General features: G+C 44.3%; 1 protein-coding gene across 7 annotated transcripts in view; it reads right to left on the bottom strand.

Moving 5' to 3' along the window:
* Positions 1–14,519, bottom strand: part of GADL1 (glutamate decarboxylase like 1) — a 123,322-nt gene that overhangs the window by 33,258 nt on the left and 75,545 nt on the right. For all 7 annotated transcript variants that reach the window (XM_044417592.1, XM_044417550.1, XM_044417540.1 and 4 more), the window contains 2 exons: positions 6,237–6,288; positions 1,841–1,930 (listed from right to left, as the gene is read on the bottom strand). In XM_044417592.1, the coding sequence (XP_044273527.1) occupies positions 1,841–1,930; positions 6,237–6,288 (142 nt within the window). The remainder of the gene's footprint in view (positions 1–1,840; positions 1,931–6,236; positions 6,289–14,519) is intronic.

The raw sequence follows: 14,519 nt of genomic DNA, 5'->3' as shown, positions 1-14,519 counted from the left end.
CCTTCATACTGCTCATATGGACTTCACTTGGATGGCTTTAAAGGGGGTAAGACAGATTCTTGGAAGATGAAGCTATAAAGGGCTAGCCATCATGATGGCTGTTTGTTACCTCCCGTCTGGGAGGCAGGATGCTTTTGCATGTCAGCTGCTGGGAAAGGACAGCAGAAGAGGGTTATTGCCTCCTGTCCTGCTTGTGGGTTTGCCACAGTCATCGGGTTGACCACTGTGGAAAACAGGATGCTGAAGTTGGCAGAAAAGTACTTATATCCAGCAGGGCTCTTCTTACACTCACAATGATGTATACTTTTGCTTTTTAACTCTCATGGCTGCACAGATGCTACCAACTGCTGATTCAAGCTTCTTAACAAAATTTATGCCTGCGTTGTTTTTCCTCATGCAATAGTCCCAATCTTCCTTTCTGGATGATTGTGCGATGCCCGCCGACATTGAAAATGTAAGGACAACAAGGATTTCACTAAGCAACACCAGGAGGAAAACTGTTTAATTTGGCAGGAGAGTTGTTCTTAGTCAGATGTCTACCTATTTGCCAGTTATGGAAACTAACACCCCATCATATGGGACTGGCACAAACCAAGATGCACTCTGCTGTTGCAAATGAATTTTAACAACACAGCTCCACTTCACTTTCCAGAAAGCCCACTGCTCTAAGTAAAGGGTAGAACAGACTGGCATCAGCTTCCCTGCAAGAGCAAACCTACTCATTGGAGTCCATGGAAGATATTCTGCTATCTCCCTTCCCCAAGCCAGCAAGAGGGAATGAAAAAGAAAAAAAAAAAAAGCAGCTCTCTGTTGAGAACTTGGTTCGAGTGCTTTCCTGGAGTGAAGGAACAAGGTGTTGTTTTGGGCTAGCTTTACTACCCTTCTGCCAGATCTTGTGACCTATGCTTGCAACAGGACAGAAGGACAGACTGCTAGATGTACACACATATTCAATTGTTTACATGCCGAGTGTTTCTTTCAAATATTAAGACTAGGAGGAGTGGAACCCCAGACTAGTTACTCTGAGTGATGCAAGTCATGTATTATTTCCTTGCTGCAGACGCTTTGTACAATGTCCTTAATGTGAAACATCTTTTCCTTAATGAACTTCTTTGTGGTATTCCCTCCACAGTTTTTCACATTTCTCTCAAATTTTCCAGAGGAGTTGCAAAGCTTACCAAAATAGTTGCTATTAATGTTATCCCATTCCAAATTCTAATTGCTTTTATAGGTTACTTAACATCAGAAATGTATTCTTAAGCATTTTATTGCTTATAATATCTGCTAATAATTCAAGGCAAGTCCCAAGGACAATGTTAAACGTCGAAAATAGGTAATGAATGGTTTGTCTAGACAACGGATGCGGACAGCGCTGTTCATCCACTCTCAGCTCTGCCATCTGTTAACAGCTTTGATAGCAAGAGGAAGGCTTGTATAATGTCTACATCTATTATATTAAGGAAATCTTAATTAGTCTTGTCTAAACTGAGATAGCTATAAATGTTAAAATCCTATCAATACCTATCTATGGATGAAAAACAACACCTTAATGGTGAATTAGGTTTGTAAGCATGTCAAGAAGAGTTCCGTTTTCGTTCAATGCATGTAAGCAGCATAAATTACTGATACTAACCAAATCTAGTTAGGGTTGCCAATTCTTCGCATGGCAGAGCCCCAGTGCCTTTCAGAGTTGGCTTACAAGTAGAAATGCAACTGAAAAAGCTGTATCAGTATACTGGGAAAAGCATCTCCTGCTAAATGTAAATTCGTCACATTACTGTTAAAGCATGGTTGCCATTAAAAAGTTAGTGATCCAATATGAGCAAGATATAATACTCACACGATCGAGCTTCTGCCAGAATTCATCTCCTTTCTCCATGTTTCGCAAACTAGGTGGAATGTACCAAAAGCAAATATTTGCATACTCCGGCTTAAAGAAAAAAAAAAAGTTGTCAGGGCACCAAAAGGAAATTTGCCATTCTCCTCACTGTGTACAAACAGGACTGCCAATATGGCTAGAATGCAAATCTTATCCTAAGATCATAGGCTCAGTAAGTGGCTTTGGGCTGCCAGTCTTATTTAATATATACATGTAGAACAAAACTGACCATTGCCCTGTTTCAGTTCTTTCTGCAGCTCTCTCCTAACCACATTACTTTGTAGGATTTTTATGTGTTTGTTAGATTTATATCTCACCATTCCATCTAATTACTTTCAAGGCTGAAATCTATGCTATTTATTGTTCCAATTTTAATATGCACCAAACAATAGCCAAAGAACTTATGAATGTAAACCAAAGATGGGCAATCTCGGGAAGTCTAGGGGTAGCATTCCTCACTCCACAAGCCAAGCTTCTGTGTTGCTGAAATCTGACAGCTCAGCAGCAGCAGCCAACCAAACCAAATGAATAAAAAATGGGTGGCTTCCCAAATTTCAGCAGCGTGGCACACAGTACATTAGAGGCTAAGGAGATGCATGTAGCTTGCAGGCCATGCATTTTCCACCCTTGCTGCAACCTTTGTTGGAAAAGGGAATTTGATTGGAATAGGCTTATTTTGTTAAGTAACCATGGCAGTTATAACACACTTCCCCCCTGTACAACACACACAGTTCTTTCTCAACACTTTTGATTAAAAAGGGAGGGGGATCAAAATGGGGGGTCGGGCGAGAAAAGGGAAATAACTAGAGCGCACTGTCGTTCTTCCTAAATGTGAATCCTCTCCCTCAATTACAGTTCTAATCTTCCTCCCAAGTGGGCAGAAACTACCAGCTGTGCTAAATTCTTTCATGAAAGGGCACTGGTTCTATTCATAATATCATTTTCTGCCTTCCTTCAAAGAATGTATTAAATACAGTTTAATCATCAAGGAGAATACAGTTGTCAGCAGGAAGAGATCAGCAAGCTTGCCACCTGCTGCTACAAAATGAGATGAAGTTAAGCTTTTTTTGTGGGCAGAAACAGGCCCAGGTATGCGTTAGGTGAAAACCGAACCAAGTTTTCAAATGATTCGGGAGAAAAAGAACACTTCCAGATGAGCCCACTTGCCCTGCCTCAAACACAAGGGGCCCGGTGAGTGTCATCAAGGAAAGAAAGACCGAACAACTGCACAATGCTTCTTGATTGGTAGCAGTAGGAGCTGCTGATCTGGAAGCATCCGAAAAGAGAGAAGCAGCATCTGACTTCTATGAGGGACAGCCCACTATTGGATTATTTCAGGTAAAATCCTATGCATGTTCCAGCAGAAAAAAGTCATACAACTCCCAGGATTGCCTAGAATTTTAGATTTTTTTTCTGTTTAAATATATACAGCATTGTGCCCTTGGACTCATGGGCTAAATTCCTGCCATTCTGAATAAGCAATGTTTCTTATAGAGCAAACAAGCTAGGGATATCATTTCACAAACAGGTTATTCATTCTCTCCCTCCCTCCCTCCCTCCCTCCGTGTGTGTGTGTGTGTGTGTGTGTGTGCGCGCGCGCGCGTGCTTGCCATAAGGCAACTGTCAATTCCCTGACTGAATAAAACTAAAAATACAGACTGCCATCACCGGATGTTCTTTTATCTCATTTCAGGTTGTTCCCTAGCCAAGAGAGACTATCATGGTTGAAGATAGCTTCGCATACCCAAGCAATCAGAATACAATTATAGTTTATCACCTAGAGAAATCCCTTGTCCTATCACAAAGCAGTTGCAGTATGTTGACCCTAATTCTTTCCTCAGGGTACTTCTAGACGCTGCTCTGAGAAATGAAGTTAAAAGGAAAACAGCAAGTACTTCAAGAAAATATATTAGAACTGCTGCTACTTTGGCATCATTCTTTACTCTGAATATATGAACTGTGGGTGCAGAATTCAGTGCCTGATGATCACCCACAAAATGCTGTGACTAGAAACACACTTGCGTCCCTTCATGTCTTTCCCTATCTTTTTCTTTATGGCAAAGGGCTCCTCCAGTCCTTTAAGAAGATCAGACCAAGGGTTCGTCTACACCAGCTTCTTGTTCACACTGCCACCCACAGGATCCCGCAAGAAGAACAGGAGTGCAACAGCACCTCCCCACCCAAATTCCTTAACACTTGGGGTACACAGGCATGCAACCTCTAATACTGGAGGGAGCACACAGCCTTCAGGAGTGGCCAACACTACTTCCTGAGGCAGTCTAACTATGTGCCATGTGAAGAGGTATTCCTTTTATCTGTCCTGAAACTCCCACCAATCAGCTTTATGGGATGAACCTGGGTTTTAGTATTATGGGACAAAAAGGTCTCCTCCTCTACTTTCTCTGTACCATTCATAACTTTAAACAGCTCTATCATGTTGCCTTTATTGTCCATTTTTCTAAGCTAAACTATCCCAGTTGTAAATGTTCCTCATAGGAAAATTGGTCCTTAATCTTTACACTTGCCCTTTTCTGCACTTTTCCCAGATATACTATACCCTGTTTTAGGCGTGGTGACCAGAATATCATACACAGTATTCTAAATGTGATCACATCACAGATGTTTATAAGAGCAGTATGATATCGGAAATTTTATTTTCAATTCCTCTTCTAACTATGCTTAAAATGGAGTCTTTCTTTCTTGTGGTATCCAAATTTATTTTATTTATTTATATTGCGATTTATATCCTGCCTTTTTCCTACAAAGGGCTCAAGGCAGCTTACATCATTCTCTTCCTCCACCTTATCCCCACAACAACAACCCTGTGAGGTAGGTTGGGCTGAGAGTCTGTGACTGGCCCAAAGTCACCCAGTTGGCTCCCTGGCAGAGCGGGGACTCGAACCCGGATAACCTGAGTCCCAGTCCCATGCTCTTCACCACTACACCACACTGGCTCTCCCTAACCTTGTCTACACAGTTGGAACTATTATGGTTTTTGTTTATCTTTATCATCATCATCATCACCATCTTTTGTATTTTCAGCCTGGGTCCCACTTTCTGTGTTTTGAGTTTTCAAAGGCTTGTGCTAAGAGATTTATATGCCTTCTGGTTTTTGAGGAGTTTGTATGAAAATTTATTAAGAATGTCCCTCAAACATCCTAGGGCAATTCTGCAGACAAACTGTCTTGTACTGACAAATATTCCTATAGTGATGTCACTGCATCAATTAATGTTGCCTGGTGAAACTGCAACACAGAAATGCTACCAAAAACATCACATGACGAGAGCACCCAAATTGTCCTTTCCTAAGTACTTTTAACTGGCCTTAATTTCTGAATGTCTGCACAGATACTTAACCCTCTGCTTGCACTTATAGAGTGTCAGGCGCCTGAACCAGAAGATCAAAACCCAGGTCATTCCAGAGCAGGCTTCATCTATTAAATCTCCCCACTTCTGCTGCTGCTGCTTTTCCAGGACTCCACTGGATTCAGATCTAGCTTGCCAAATGTCTAGAAAACCTAGTCATATATGTTATTGTCAGCAATTTACTGCCAATGACTGAGGTTGTAAAAGCCACCCTTTCCTGGCAGAGAAATGGCTTTGAAAGCGTAAGTTGTAAATTCAAAGTTCAGGATCTCAAGCAGCAGAGATGGGATGGAATGGAATTCTCCGTCACTAGGTTGGATGGATCAGAGAAGACCTGATGTACAGGGTAAGACAGAGTCTGCCCTGGAGTAGAATTTCTGGTTAGCACAAAGAACACGTACCATTGCTGATACCCTTACTCTCTTTTGCTTACAGTTTGCATTATTGTATGTTACCAGAAGTCTGACCCAAATATATACTTATTCAACAATGCTGATCAGCCCTTGGTTCACACACAGATGTGATTATAAAAACATTGTGCAGGCTTCTACAGATAGCAGTTTTGGGTAGCAATTGAGTTCACAATGAATTTACAACAATCATTGTGCTAGACTCTAAATTACTCAGCAAATATCTTCATGGAAAACCTGAAACTTCCTATTTTTTTAATATCTCATGTGATGCTTCATTCTATTGGCAAATATACACCAATGAGTGGACTTGTCTTAAATTTGGTTTAAAAAAAGTCAAGAGAAAACATGCAATATATATAGTACTACCATAGCTGCAGCAAGAGTAGAGTAGCGCATTTGTTTCCATATTCAGTTACATATTACGCTATTACTTACATCCTAAAGGTCTCCTCTCCTCAACTCAAAGCTGTGAGCTGGCTGATGATATGAAATACTGCCTACACTCCTTGGATCAAGACTTCCAAAATGTTTGTTGCAAGCTACATATACAATATCAAATTGCCTTGGCACAAACCTACCTCTAGCAGCAGCTGGAATCCTTCTCTCTTCTTAATTTCATCCACTAGGTATCTGCAATTAATTATATATAAATGAATATGTGTAAGCATTAACTATTTAATTCTAAGCTTATATAGGCTGCCTAAGTTTTCCAAATATGAGATTATATCATCCACACTTTTCTAAACCCAGTCAGTGCTAACTATCAATTAAAATTGATTTGTAGCTATTGGCTTACCAAATCATACTAAATTTGTGCACCCACATATTTGCTTTGGATTTAACCATAGATTTAATCCGCCAGTTCTCATTCTGTCAAAAGAAAACTGCTCCAAGAACTAGGGGTAATTTACTTCTCCGAAATGAAGTTTGTCTGATGGCAGGGTTTGCAAGAGTACCATTAGGGGAGATCAAAAGGCATCTCATTTGGCACTCTGCAGGGTGGGACTCAAAAATTAGTCCAAAGTAATCAAAACGATTTGCAGAATAGCTTAGTATGAATTGCCAAGTTACCTGGGCCATAACCATGAGAAGGTCTAGCATCTCACAGGGGTATTCCAGGCCACCTAGAGCTTTAATAAAAGCTTAACAACTCTTTCATATAAGGAAAAGTGTGCAGGTAGTATTCTGCTCAATTCCTATCCAAGTACATCTCCCTGCATCTTCCAGTGGAGCAGCCATCAACTGCAAAAGTACTGCGATGCCTAACAAACATCTGGCACTTCTTTTCAGTCTTAACAACGTGTTAAAAACTAAAATTCACAACATGTTAATTTTATTAGTATGGCTCAACACATTAATATGTTTGAAATGTATTTATTTAGTCCCATGTTTAGGTTTATACTGTTTTCTAATTCAGTCCACCATCAAGACTGGCTATGACCTACACATGCTTAAATTATCTCATTGTTAAAGCTGTGGAGGGCTAAAAGAGCACCCCCTGAAATGTTAAAGCACAATTCAATGGTGCTACCAGCTTCTACTGGGGTCCTTTTTTTCAGATAACCAAAGAATGTTAAAAAAAACACATGTTAAAAATGGATAGCCTCAGTTGGAAGTGTATTTACATAATAAGGGAAATGTTAAAGAATTAAAAATATACAGCCCAGCATAAGCCAAAAGAGCAATAGTTAGAAGATGAAGACAAAAATCCTACAATCCTACATCTGGGTGTCCCCACAAAGATGAATATTCTGCAACCAAAAGTAGCAAAAGAAAAAAGCAAACTTTTCTAATGAGAATTATGATGCTTTCAGATGAGGTTTTTATTGTGCCATTGTCTGCCTCTTTCACAAAATTTTACAGGAGGTCCAATTGTCTTCCATTTGGAGCACTCCCTTGTTTTCCTAGCACTACTTTTACCTTACCAAAAATGCATTAAGGAGGAAATTATAGAAAAGCTACATTATGTGTCCTTTGATTGAGGGCACTAAAAGCTCTCTTACAGTAAGTCAGGATTAGGCAATTTAGTGGCCTTGAATACCTTTCCTGGCACCTACTGATACACCACACTCCTCACTTAAAAACAATCAAAGTTTGCTTGTTCCCAACTTCAAGTACAAGCTGATGGGATCTGTGCTAGCAGTAAACGACCAAGAAAAATCCTGGTCTGCGTTGGATGGCTGGATACAAATATCAACCCAGTGTGTGGCTGCTGTGAAAAAAAAAACACCATGTAACGCGTAATTGTCAAGCATTGTTGTGAGCTATCCAGAGGCAAAGAGTGATGGGTGGCTTAGAAATATCCGAAATAAATAAAATAATTAGGAAAGGAATTTGAAATCAAGCCGCCAATATCACACTGCCCTTATACAAATCCATGGTGTAACCACGATTGGAATGCTGTATATAGTTCTGGTCACCACACTTGAAAAAAGGGTAGTGCAAGGCTGGAAATAGGGCAAAACAAGCAACTGAAAGGATCAAGGGGCTCAGCAATTCTTCTATAAGAAAAGGTTATAAAATCTGTGTTTAGCTTAGAAAAACGGTAAGGGAGACCTGATTGTACAAAATTATACATGGTGTGATGAAGGTAGATAGGGAAACCCTTTTCTCCTTCTCCCATAAAACTAGACTCCAGGGTCATCCCATAATGCTGTTTGGTGGGAGGTTCAGGACACATGGAACAAAGTACTTCTTCATGCAACACATAGTGAAACTGTGGAATTCAATTCCACATGATCTAGTGAGGGCCACCATTTTGTATGGCTTTGAAAGGGTAGTGGGCAAATTCATGAAGATAAGGCTATCAGAGGTATCTGTCCTGATGGCTATATGCTGCTGCCAGTGAGCCCAGTCTATGTCTAACATTTGAGGACTGTGCACACTAGTGGCTGGATGGGGCAAGAGGGTGTTTTTGTAAAAGCAGGTTGCTTACCTGTAACTGATGTTCTTCGAGTGGCCATCTGGGCATCACACATATGGGTTGCTGCGCCTGCACAGTGCCTAGGCCGGAAGATTAGCAAGCTAACGGTTTTTGGCGGGAAAACTCCTCTCCCCTCCCCCTTTGTGGTATAAATAGAGCGGAGTGTCCGCCATTTTGCTCAGTCTTGAAGACCGCACGTTTGCCCTCTAGAGGTTAAAAATAAAGTAATGATAAGACAAAATTATATTCCCACGGTACCGATGCGAATTATAGTATGGTACCGAGAACAATCTCTAGTCAGCGATATAACCTCCTGGTACCGATGCCATTAATATATTGGTACCAAAAAAAATAAATAAATAACCACCCAGCGACATAATTCAAATGGTACCGATGCAAATTATAGTATGATACCGAGAAAAAACACGATATCCACTCACTGACACCGAGTGGGGCCGGCGGGTGGGTTGTGTGAATGCACAGATGGCCACTCGAAGAACATCAGTTACAGGTAAGCAACCTGCTTTTCTTCGTCGTGGCCTCTGTGCATCACACATATGGGTGATTCGCAAGCTCACCAGACTCGGCGGAGGGAGGTGTCATCATCGAAGAACGGATGAGAGAACAGCTCTACCAAAAGAGCAATCCCATTTGGCACGTACATCAAGCCGATAATGCTTGGCAAAAGTACATGGACCAGCCCAGATCGCAGCTCTGCAGATGTCTTGCAACGGAACCCCTGTGGTAAAAGCGAATGAGGTCGCTACTGCTCACGTAGAATGGCCAGTTGGAGAGACAGGTAAGTCTATTTTCGATAGCTGATAAGCCAGGACAATAGTCTGGGTGATCCAATTAGAGAGTCTCTGAGATGGTATCGGTGATCCCTTTTTTTGCTAGGAGTATTTAACAAAAAATCTATTTGTAGTACGAAAAGATTCGGTGCGGGATCTGTAGAAAGCCAAGCAGTGGCGAACATCAAGCGTGTGTAGAGCACATTCTATCGGGGTCGACGGCGACGGAAAGAAAGCCGGTAGAACGATATCCTGATTCAGGTGGAACGATGTGGCCACCTTGGGTAAAAAGGAGAAATCCATCCGAAGGACAACTTTTTCCTTATGGAAGTTCAGAAATGGTGGGTCTATGAGGAGAGCACAAAGTTCGCTAGTTCTTTGTGCTGATGTAACCGCTACTAGAAAGGCAGTTTTCCATGACACCAGGCATAAGTCTGCAGTTGCTAAAGGCTCGAACGGTGGTTTGGTAAGTGCTTGGAGTACTACAGAAAGACTCCACGTCGGCATGACGGGGCGAATAGACGGATGTAAATTTTGTAGTCTCTTAATGAAGCGCCGAACCAGCAGTTGTGAGAAGACTGATAACCCGTGTATAGTGCCACGATAATGGGATATAGTGGCTGCATAAACTTTGATGGATGATGGTTTAAGTCCCTCATGATGCAAATGTAAAAGAAATTGTAAGATATTGGTGACTGAAGCCGTTGCAGGGGAGAACGAATGGCACTCTGCAAAAGAGGAGAATCTTCTCCATTTAGCTGTATAGGAACGACGAGTGGACGGTCTTAATGCAGATTCGATAATCGCCTGAATTTCTCTGTCAGTAGGCATCAGTATTGTGATATTCGCTGTCGAATTCGAAGTCGGAGCTGTATATACCGTGTGTTGAGGTCACCCGTAGCGTGAGGTGTCCCCGGTACCGACTCGGTGATGTGAATCAGGTGATTCGCCATGCTGTCAGCTTCACAGAGAATATATTCGGATGGCTGATCACTCCTCCTTGTTGTGTTAACAAGTGCGGGAGAGTTCGTAGATGAAGGAACATTCTTCTGGACAGCAGCAAGAGAGTGGTAAACCATGGTTGTCTCGGCCACCACAGAGTCACTAGTATCCCCGTGGCCCTGTCCTGGGCTATTTTTGTTACCACTCTCGTCAGAAGTGGGATTGGAGGAAACGCATAAAAAGTCATGTTGCTCCAAGGGACCATGAGAGCATCTCCCATCGATCCCAGCCCGACGCCCGCTCTGGAACAGTAAAGGGCACACAGGCTGTTCTGTTGCGTGGTGAACAGGTCCACATCCGGATAACCCCACAGGCGGAAGAGTCCCTCGCAAAGTTGTTTGTCCAACTCCCATTCGTGGGTTGTCGACATCTGTCTGCTTAATGTATCTGCTTTGACGTTGTCGGTTCCAGCCAGGTAAACCGCCATAAGCGTGATGTTCCTTGGTATGCACCAGTCCCAAATGTCCATCGATAGGCATGCTAAGGCTGGAGATTTTGTGCCCCCCTGCTTGTTGATATAGAAAACTGCCGCTACATTGTCTGATGCAATTTGGACAATTTGACGGCATAACACAGTCTCGAAAGCCTTGAGGGCGTTGAAAATCGCCACAAGTTCCAGGAAGTTGATGTGTTTCCTCGCCTCTCGTCAGTTCCAAGTACCTTGGACCCGAAGTCCCAAACATGCCGCACCCCATCCCAGGAGGGATGTGTCGGTGTACAGAGTCGTCGTTGGCCAAGGTGGTCGAAACGGGGTGCCGATCGACAGGTTGTCTGTGATGGTCCACCATGTTAAAGTGTGAAGGACTGCATGCGGGATCCGAATCTGCTTGGTGACGGGATCTTGTTGCGGTTGAAAAAACAGCGTTGAAGAACAGTTGAATGGGTCGCATACGTAACCTGGCATATGGGACAATGGCAATAGCAGCAGCCATATGCCCCAGTAGTCTCTGAACGGACAAGGCTGGAACTGTTCTGTGTCATCGAATCTGATGAATACGGCTGCATAAAGCATTCTGACGTTCCGGTGGGAGGAAAGTTTTTTCCCATGTCGGGTCAAGTCGTGCCCCGATGAAATCGATGACCTGCGTGGGAATAAGGGTCGATTTGTCACGGTTAATGCAGAGGCCGAGAGCATCGAGCAAAGCACAGGTCATTTGTATATCAGACAAGAGAGCTTGTTCGGATTGCAAGACAATCAGCCAGTCGTCTAAGTATGGGTAAACCTGTACTCCGCGAGTCTGCAAGTGTGCACATACCGGTGCCATACACTTTGTAAAGACTCGAGGGGCTGTGGCCAAGCCAAAGGGTAGGAAGTTAAACTCGAACAGGTCGGATCCGACAGTAAAACATAGAAAGCGTCTGTGTGAAGGATGTATGGAAATATGAAAATAAGCATCCTTCAAATCCAGTGAGGCGAACCAATCCTCTCTTTTCAATAACGGAAGAATGTTCTGTAAAGTGGTCATCCAGAACTTCCTTGGCTTGATGTACTTGTTAAGAGTTCGTAAGTCCAGGATCGGACGGAGACCACCATCCCTTTTCGGGACCGTAAAATATCTAGAATAGAACCCATGCAATCCTTCCGAGCAGGACAATTTTCGAATTGCTCCCTTGAGAAGTAGCTGTGAGACTTCATCGCGTAGCACCATGAAGAAAGTGTGAAGCAAATCGGGCTCGAAGGAGGGATAACATTGAATTCTATCCTATATCCGAACAAGATGATAGATAACACCCACCTATCAGATGCAGTGGACTCCCAAATGGGGGGTCGGCCCTGGAGCCGGTCCCCAAAAGGGGGAAGGGAAGGTGGTGCTGGAATAGAGAGGATGGTTCGCGCAAGCCGTCAACGTAGGCGTTTATCGGTATCGAATCGCCTGCGGCCTTGGGAAAAACGCTGTTGTGCTTGCTGCCTCCGACGCTGCCGTTGTTGGTATTGTTGGATTCGAGGATAGTTTTGCTGGCGCGGATAATATGGTTGATTCCGGTAGGACGACCGGGGCCACTGCCACTTACGTTTTTGCGGGAGCTCCATGCGGTGTGCGGTTAGGCGTGATTCATGAATCAGCTTTAATTTTCGGTCAGTCTTCTGGTGGAACAGACCGGTACCATCAAAAGGCATTTCCTCGATTCTGCGCTTCATCTCATCGGGGAAATTACAATTGCGCAGCCACGCATGTCGGCGTAGCGAGATGGCGTTGACGAGGGCCCTTGAATCGATGTCTACATGGTGACGAGCAGTAGACAGCTGTTGTACCGCCACCTGCATCGCCTCCTTAATAAAAACCCTGGCAAGGTCCGCTTGGTGGTCCGGAAGGGAGGAAGCGACGTTATCCAGTTTCTGCATGATAAAGTACTGGTAATGTGCCAGTGTCACTTCATAGTTCGATATGTGCACACCGAGTCCAGAGGATGCATAGACTCGGCGCGCAAGCATATCGATTTTCCTTCCTTCCTTGTCCCGAGGAGCGGTATGTCCCCTGGACTCCCTGCCCTGGGAGGATTCAACCACAAGAGAGTTTGGTTTTGGGTGACGGAGCAGGAAGGGAATGTCATCATCCTGAACTCTATACATAGCCTCATATCTGTGGGAGGTCGCTTGTGGTTGGGCCGGTTGGTCCCAGGGTTGGACCATAGCCTGGCACAGTGTAGTTATAAGCGGCAGAGCTATGGATGCGGACTGCTCTCCCCGAACAACATCATAGAAGTGATCTGTCGAAGGGCCTGGCTGTTGACGGGCTTCGATTTCAAGCAAACGAACCAAGCGGGACATGAGCTCTGTGAACGAGACATGAGGTTCGTCAGGTGAAGCAGGCCCTTGATATGCGACAGCCACATCAGGGGATTTGGAGTCGACATCCGAGTCCTTGGAGTCTTTCACGTAGTGCAGCCGGTCGTCGTTTGAGGAGGAGGAGGTTTCAGGGGAGGCTGGGCGCCTCGTCTCCGTACGCCTGGAGGTGGATGGCACATCCCTCAGGACCGATGGTGACCTATGCTCACGAGGGAAATAGGGATATGGCTGGTACCCACCCCAGCCGGGGGGGAGCACCATATCCCGGAATCAACCAACTTTCATCTCGACGCTTGGATGAACGGCTGCGACCTCTGGGAGGTAATGGTGAGGTCACATGAGATTCAGTCGGTGGCATGGGTGTTGGTGAGCGTTCCCTCGGTGGGGAGTCTCTGATTTCACCATCAGAGATGGACTCCCGAAGTGGCTCCTCCTGTTGCTGGGAAGGCATGCTCTCAGGCCGAGTGGTTGGCCTGGGGGATCCCAGTGGTGTCACCTGCATAACGAGTTGCAGGGCTGGTCCCGAGGGGGTCGATACCGTGGCGGCCGTCAGTACCGAAAAGCCCAAGGAACCTGAGCCTTGTTGTTTTGTGTCGTCAGGTTTCTTGCTCTTGCGAGCAGGCTTATCCACCTTTTCCTTCCTCAACTTCTTATGGGTGGAAGTATTATCCAGACTGGTATGCTTGTGCTTCTCCCGTTTCTTAGTCGGGGGAGAAGGCAGCGACTGAGCCCCCATAGAAGTGGCACCTTCATCTGAAGGACGCTGAGGAGGGTCAGCAGAGGTTGAGGAAGGACACTTCACCAGAGCGCTCACGGTGGAGAAGGAGCGCTGAGGAGGCATGGACGAAGAGGAAGCAGGCCGCAGGAGCAGTTGGTCGGACTGCATTAATGCCTGATCCCATAGGAGCTTCCTGAGACGATTCTCCCTGTTTTTCCGCGTTTGCTTGGTAAACGCCAAGCAATGACCGCATTTTTCGGTCCTATGCCCCTTGCCAAGGCAGAGGAGGCACAGATCATGTGGATCGGCCGGCGACATTTTAGATCCACATTCAATACATTTGCGGAATGCCGCCCGCTGCGCCATCGCGGAAAAATGAAGAAAAGATGACAGTATAGAGGGTAAGACAATATTTTTGTTTTGTTTTGTTTTTTTATATATAGAAAGAGAAAGTATTCAAGAAGAAAATGGACAGAATCGGGGAGAAGAACAAACTTGGAGCAAGAGTTTAAACTTTTTGAGAAAAAACAACGAAGAGGCACAAATCTATAGCGAGAGACGAACAGGCACGAGGCACAGTGAATGGCGGTCGCAAAGACTGAGCAAAATGGCGGACACTCCGCTCTATTTATACCACAA

The sequence above is a fragment of the Varanus komodoensis genome, unplaced genomic scaffold, assembly GCF_004798865.1.
Source record: "Varanus komodoensis strain SLA01 unplaced genomic scaffold, ASM479886v1 scaffold10, whole genome shotgun sequence".
In the NCBI taxonomy this organism is placed as follows: domain Eukaryota; kingdom Metazoa; phylum Chordata; class Lepidosauria; order Squamata; family Varanidae; genus Varanus; species Varanus komodoensis.
This window is presented reverse-complemented; position numbering and strand designations above follow the sequence as displayed.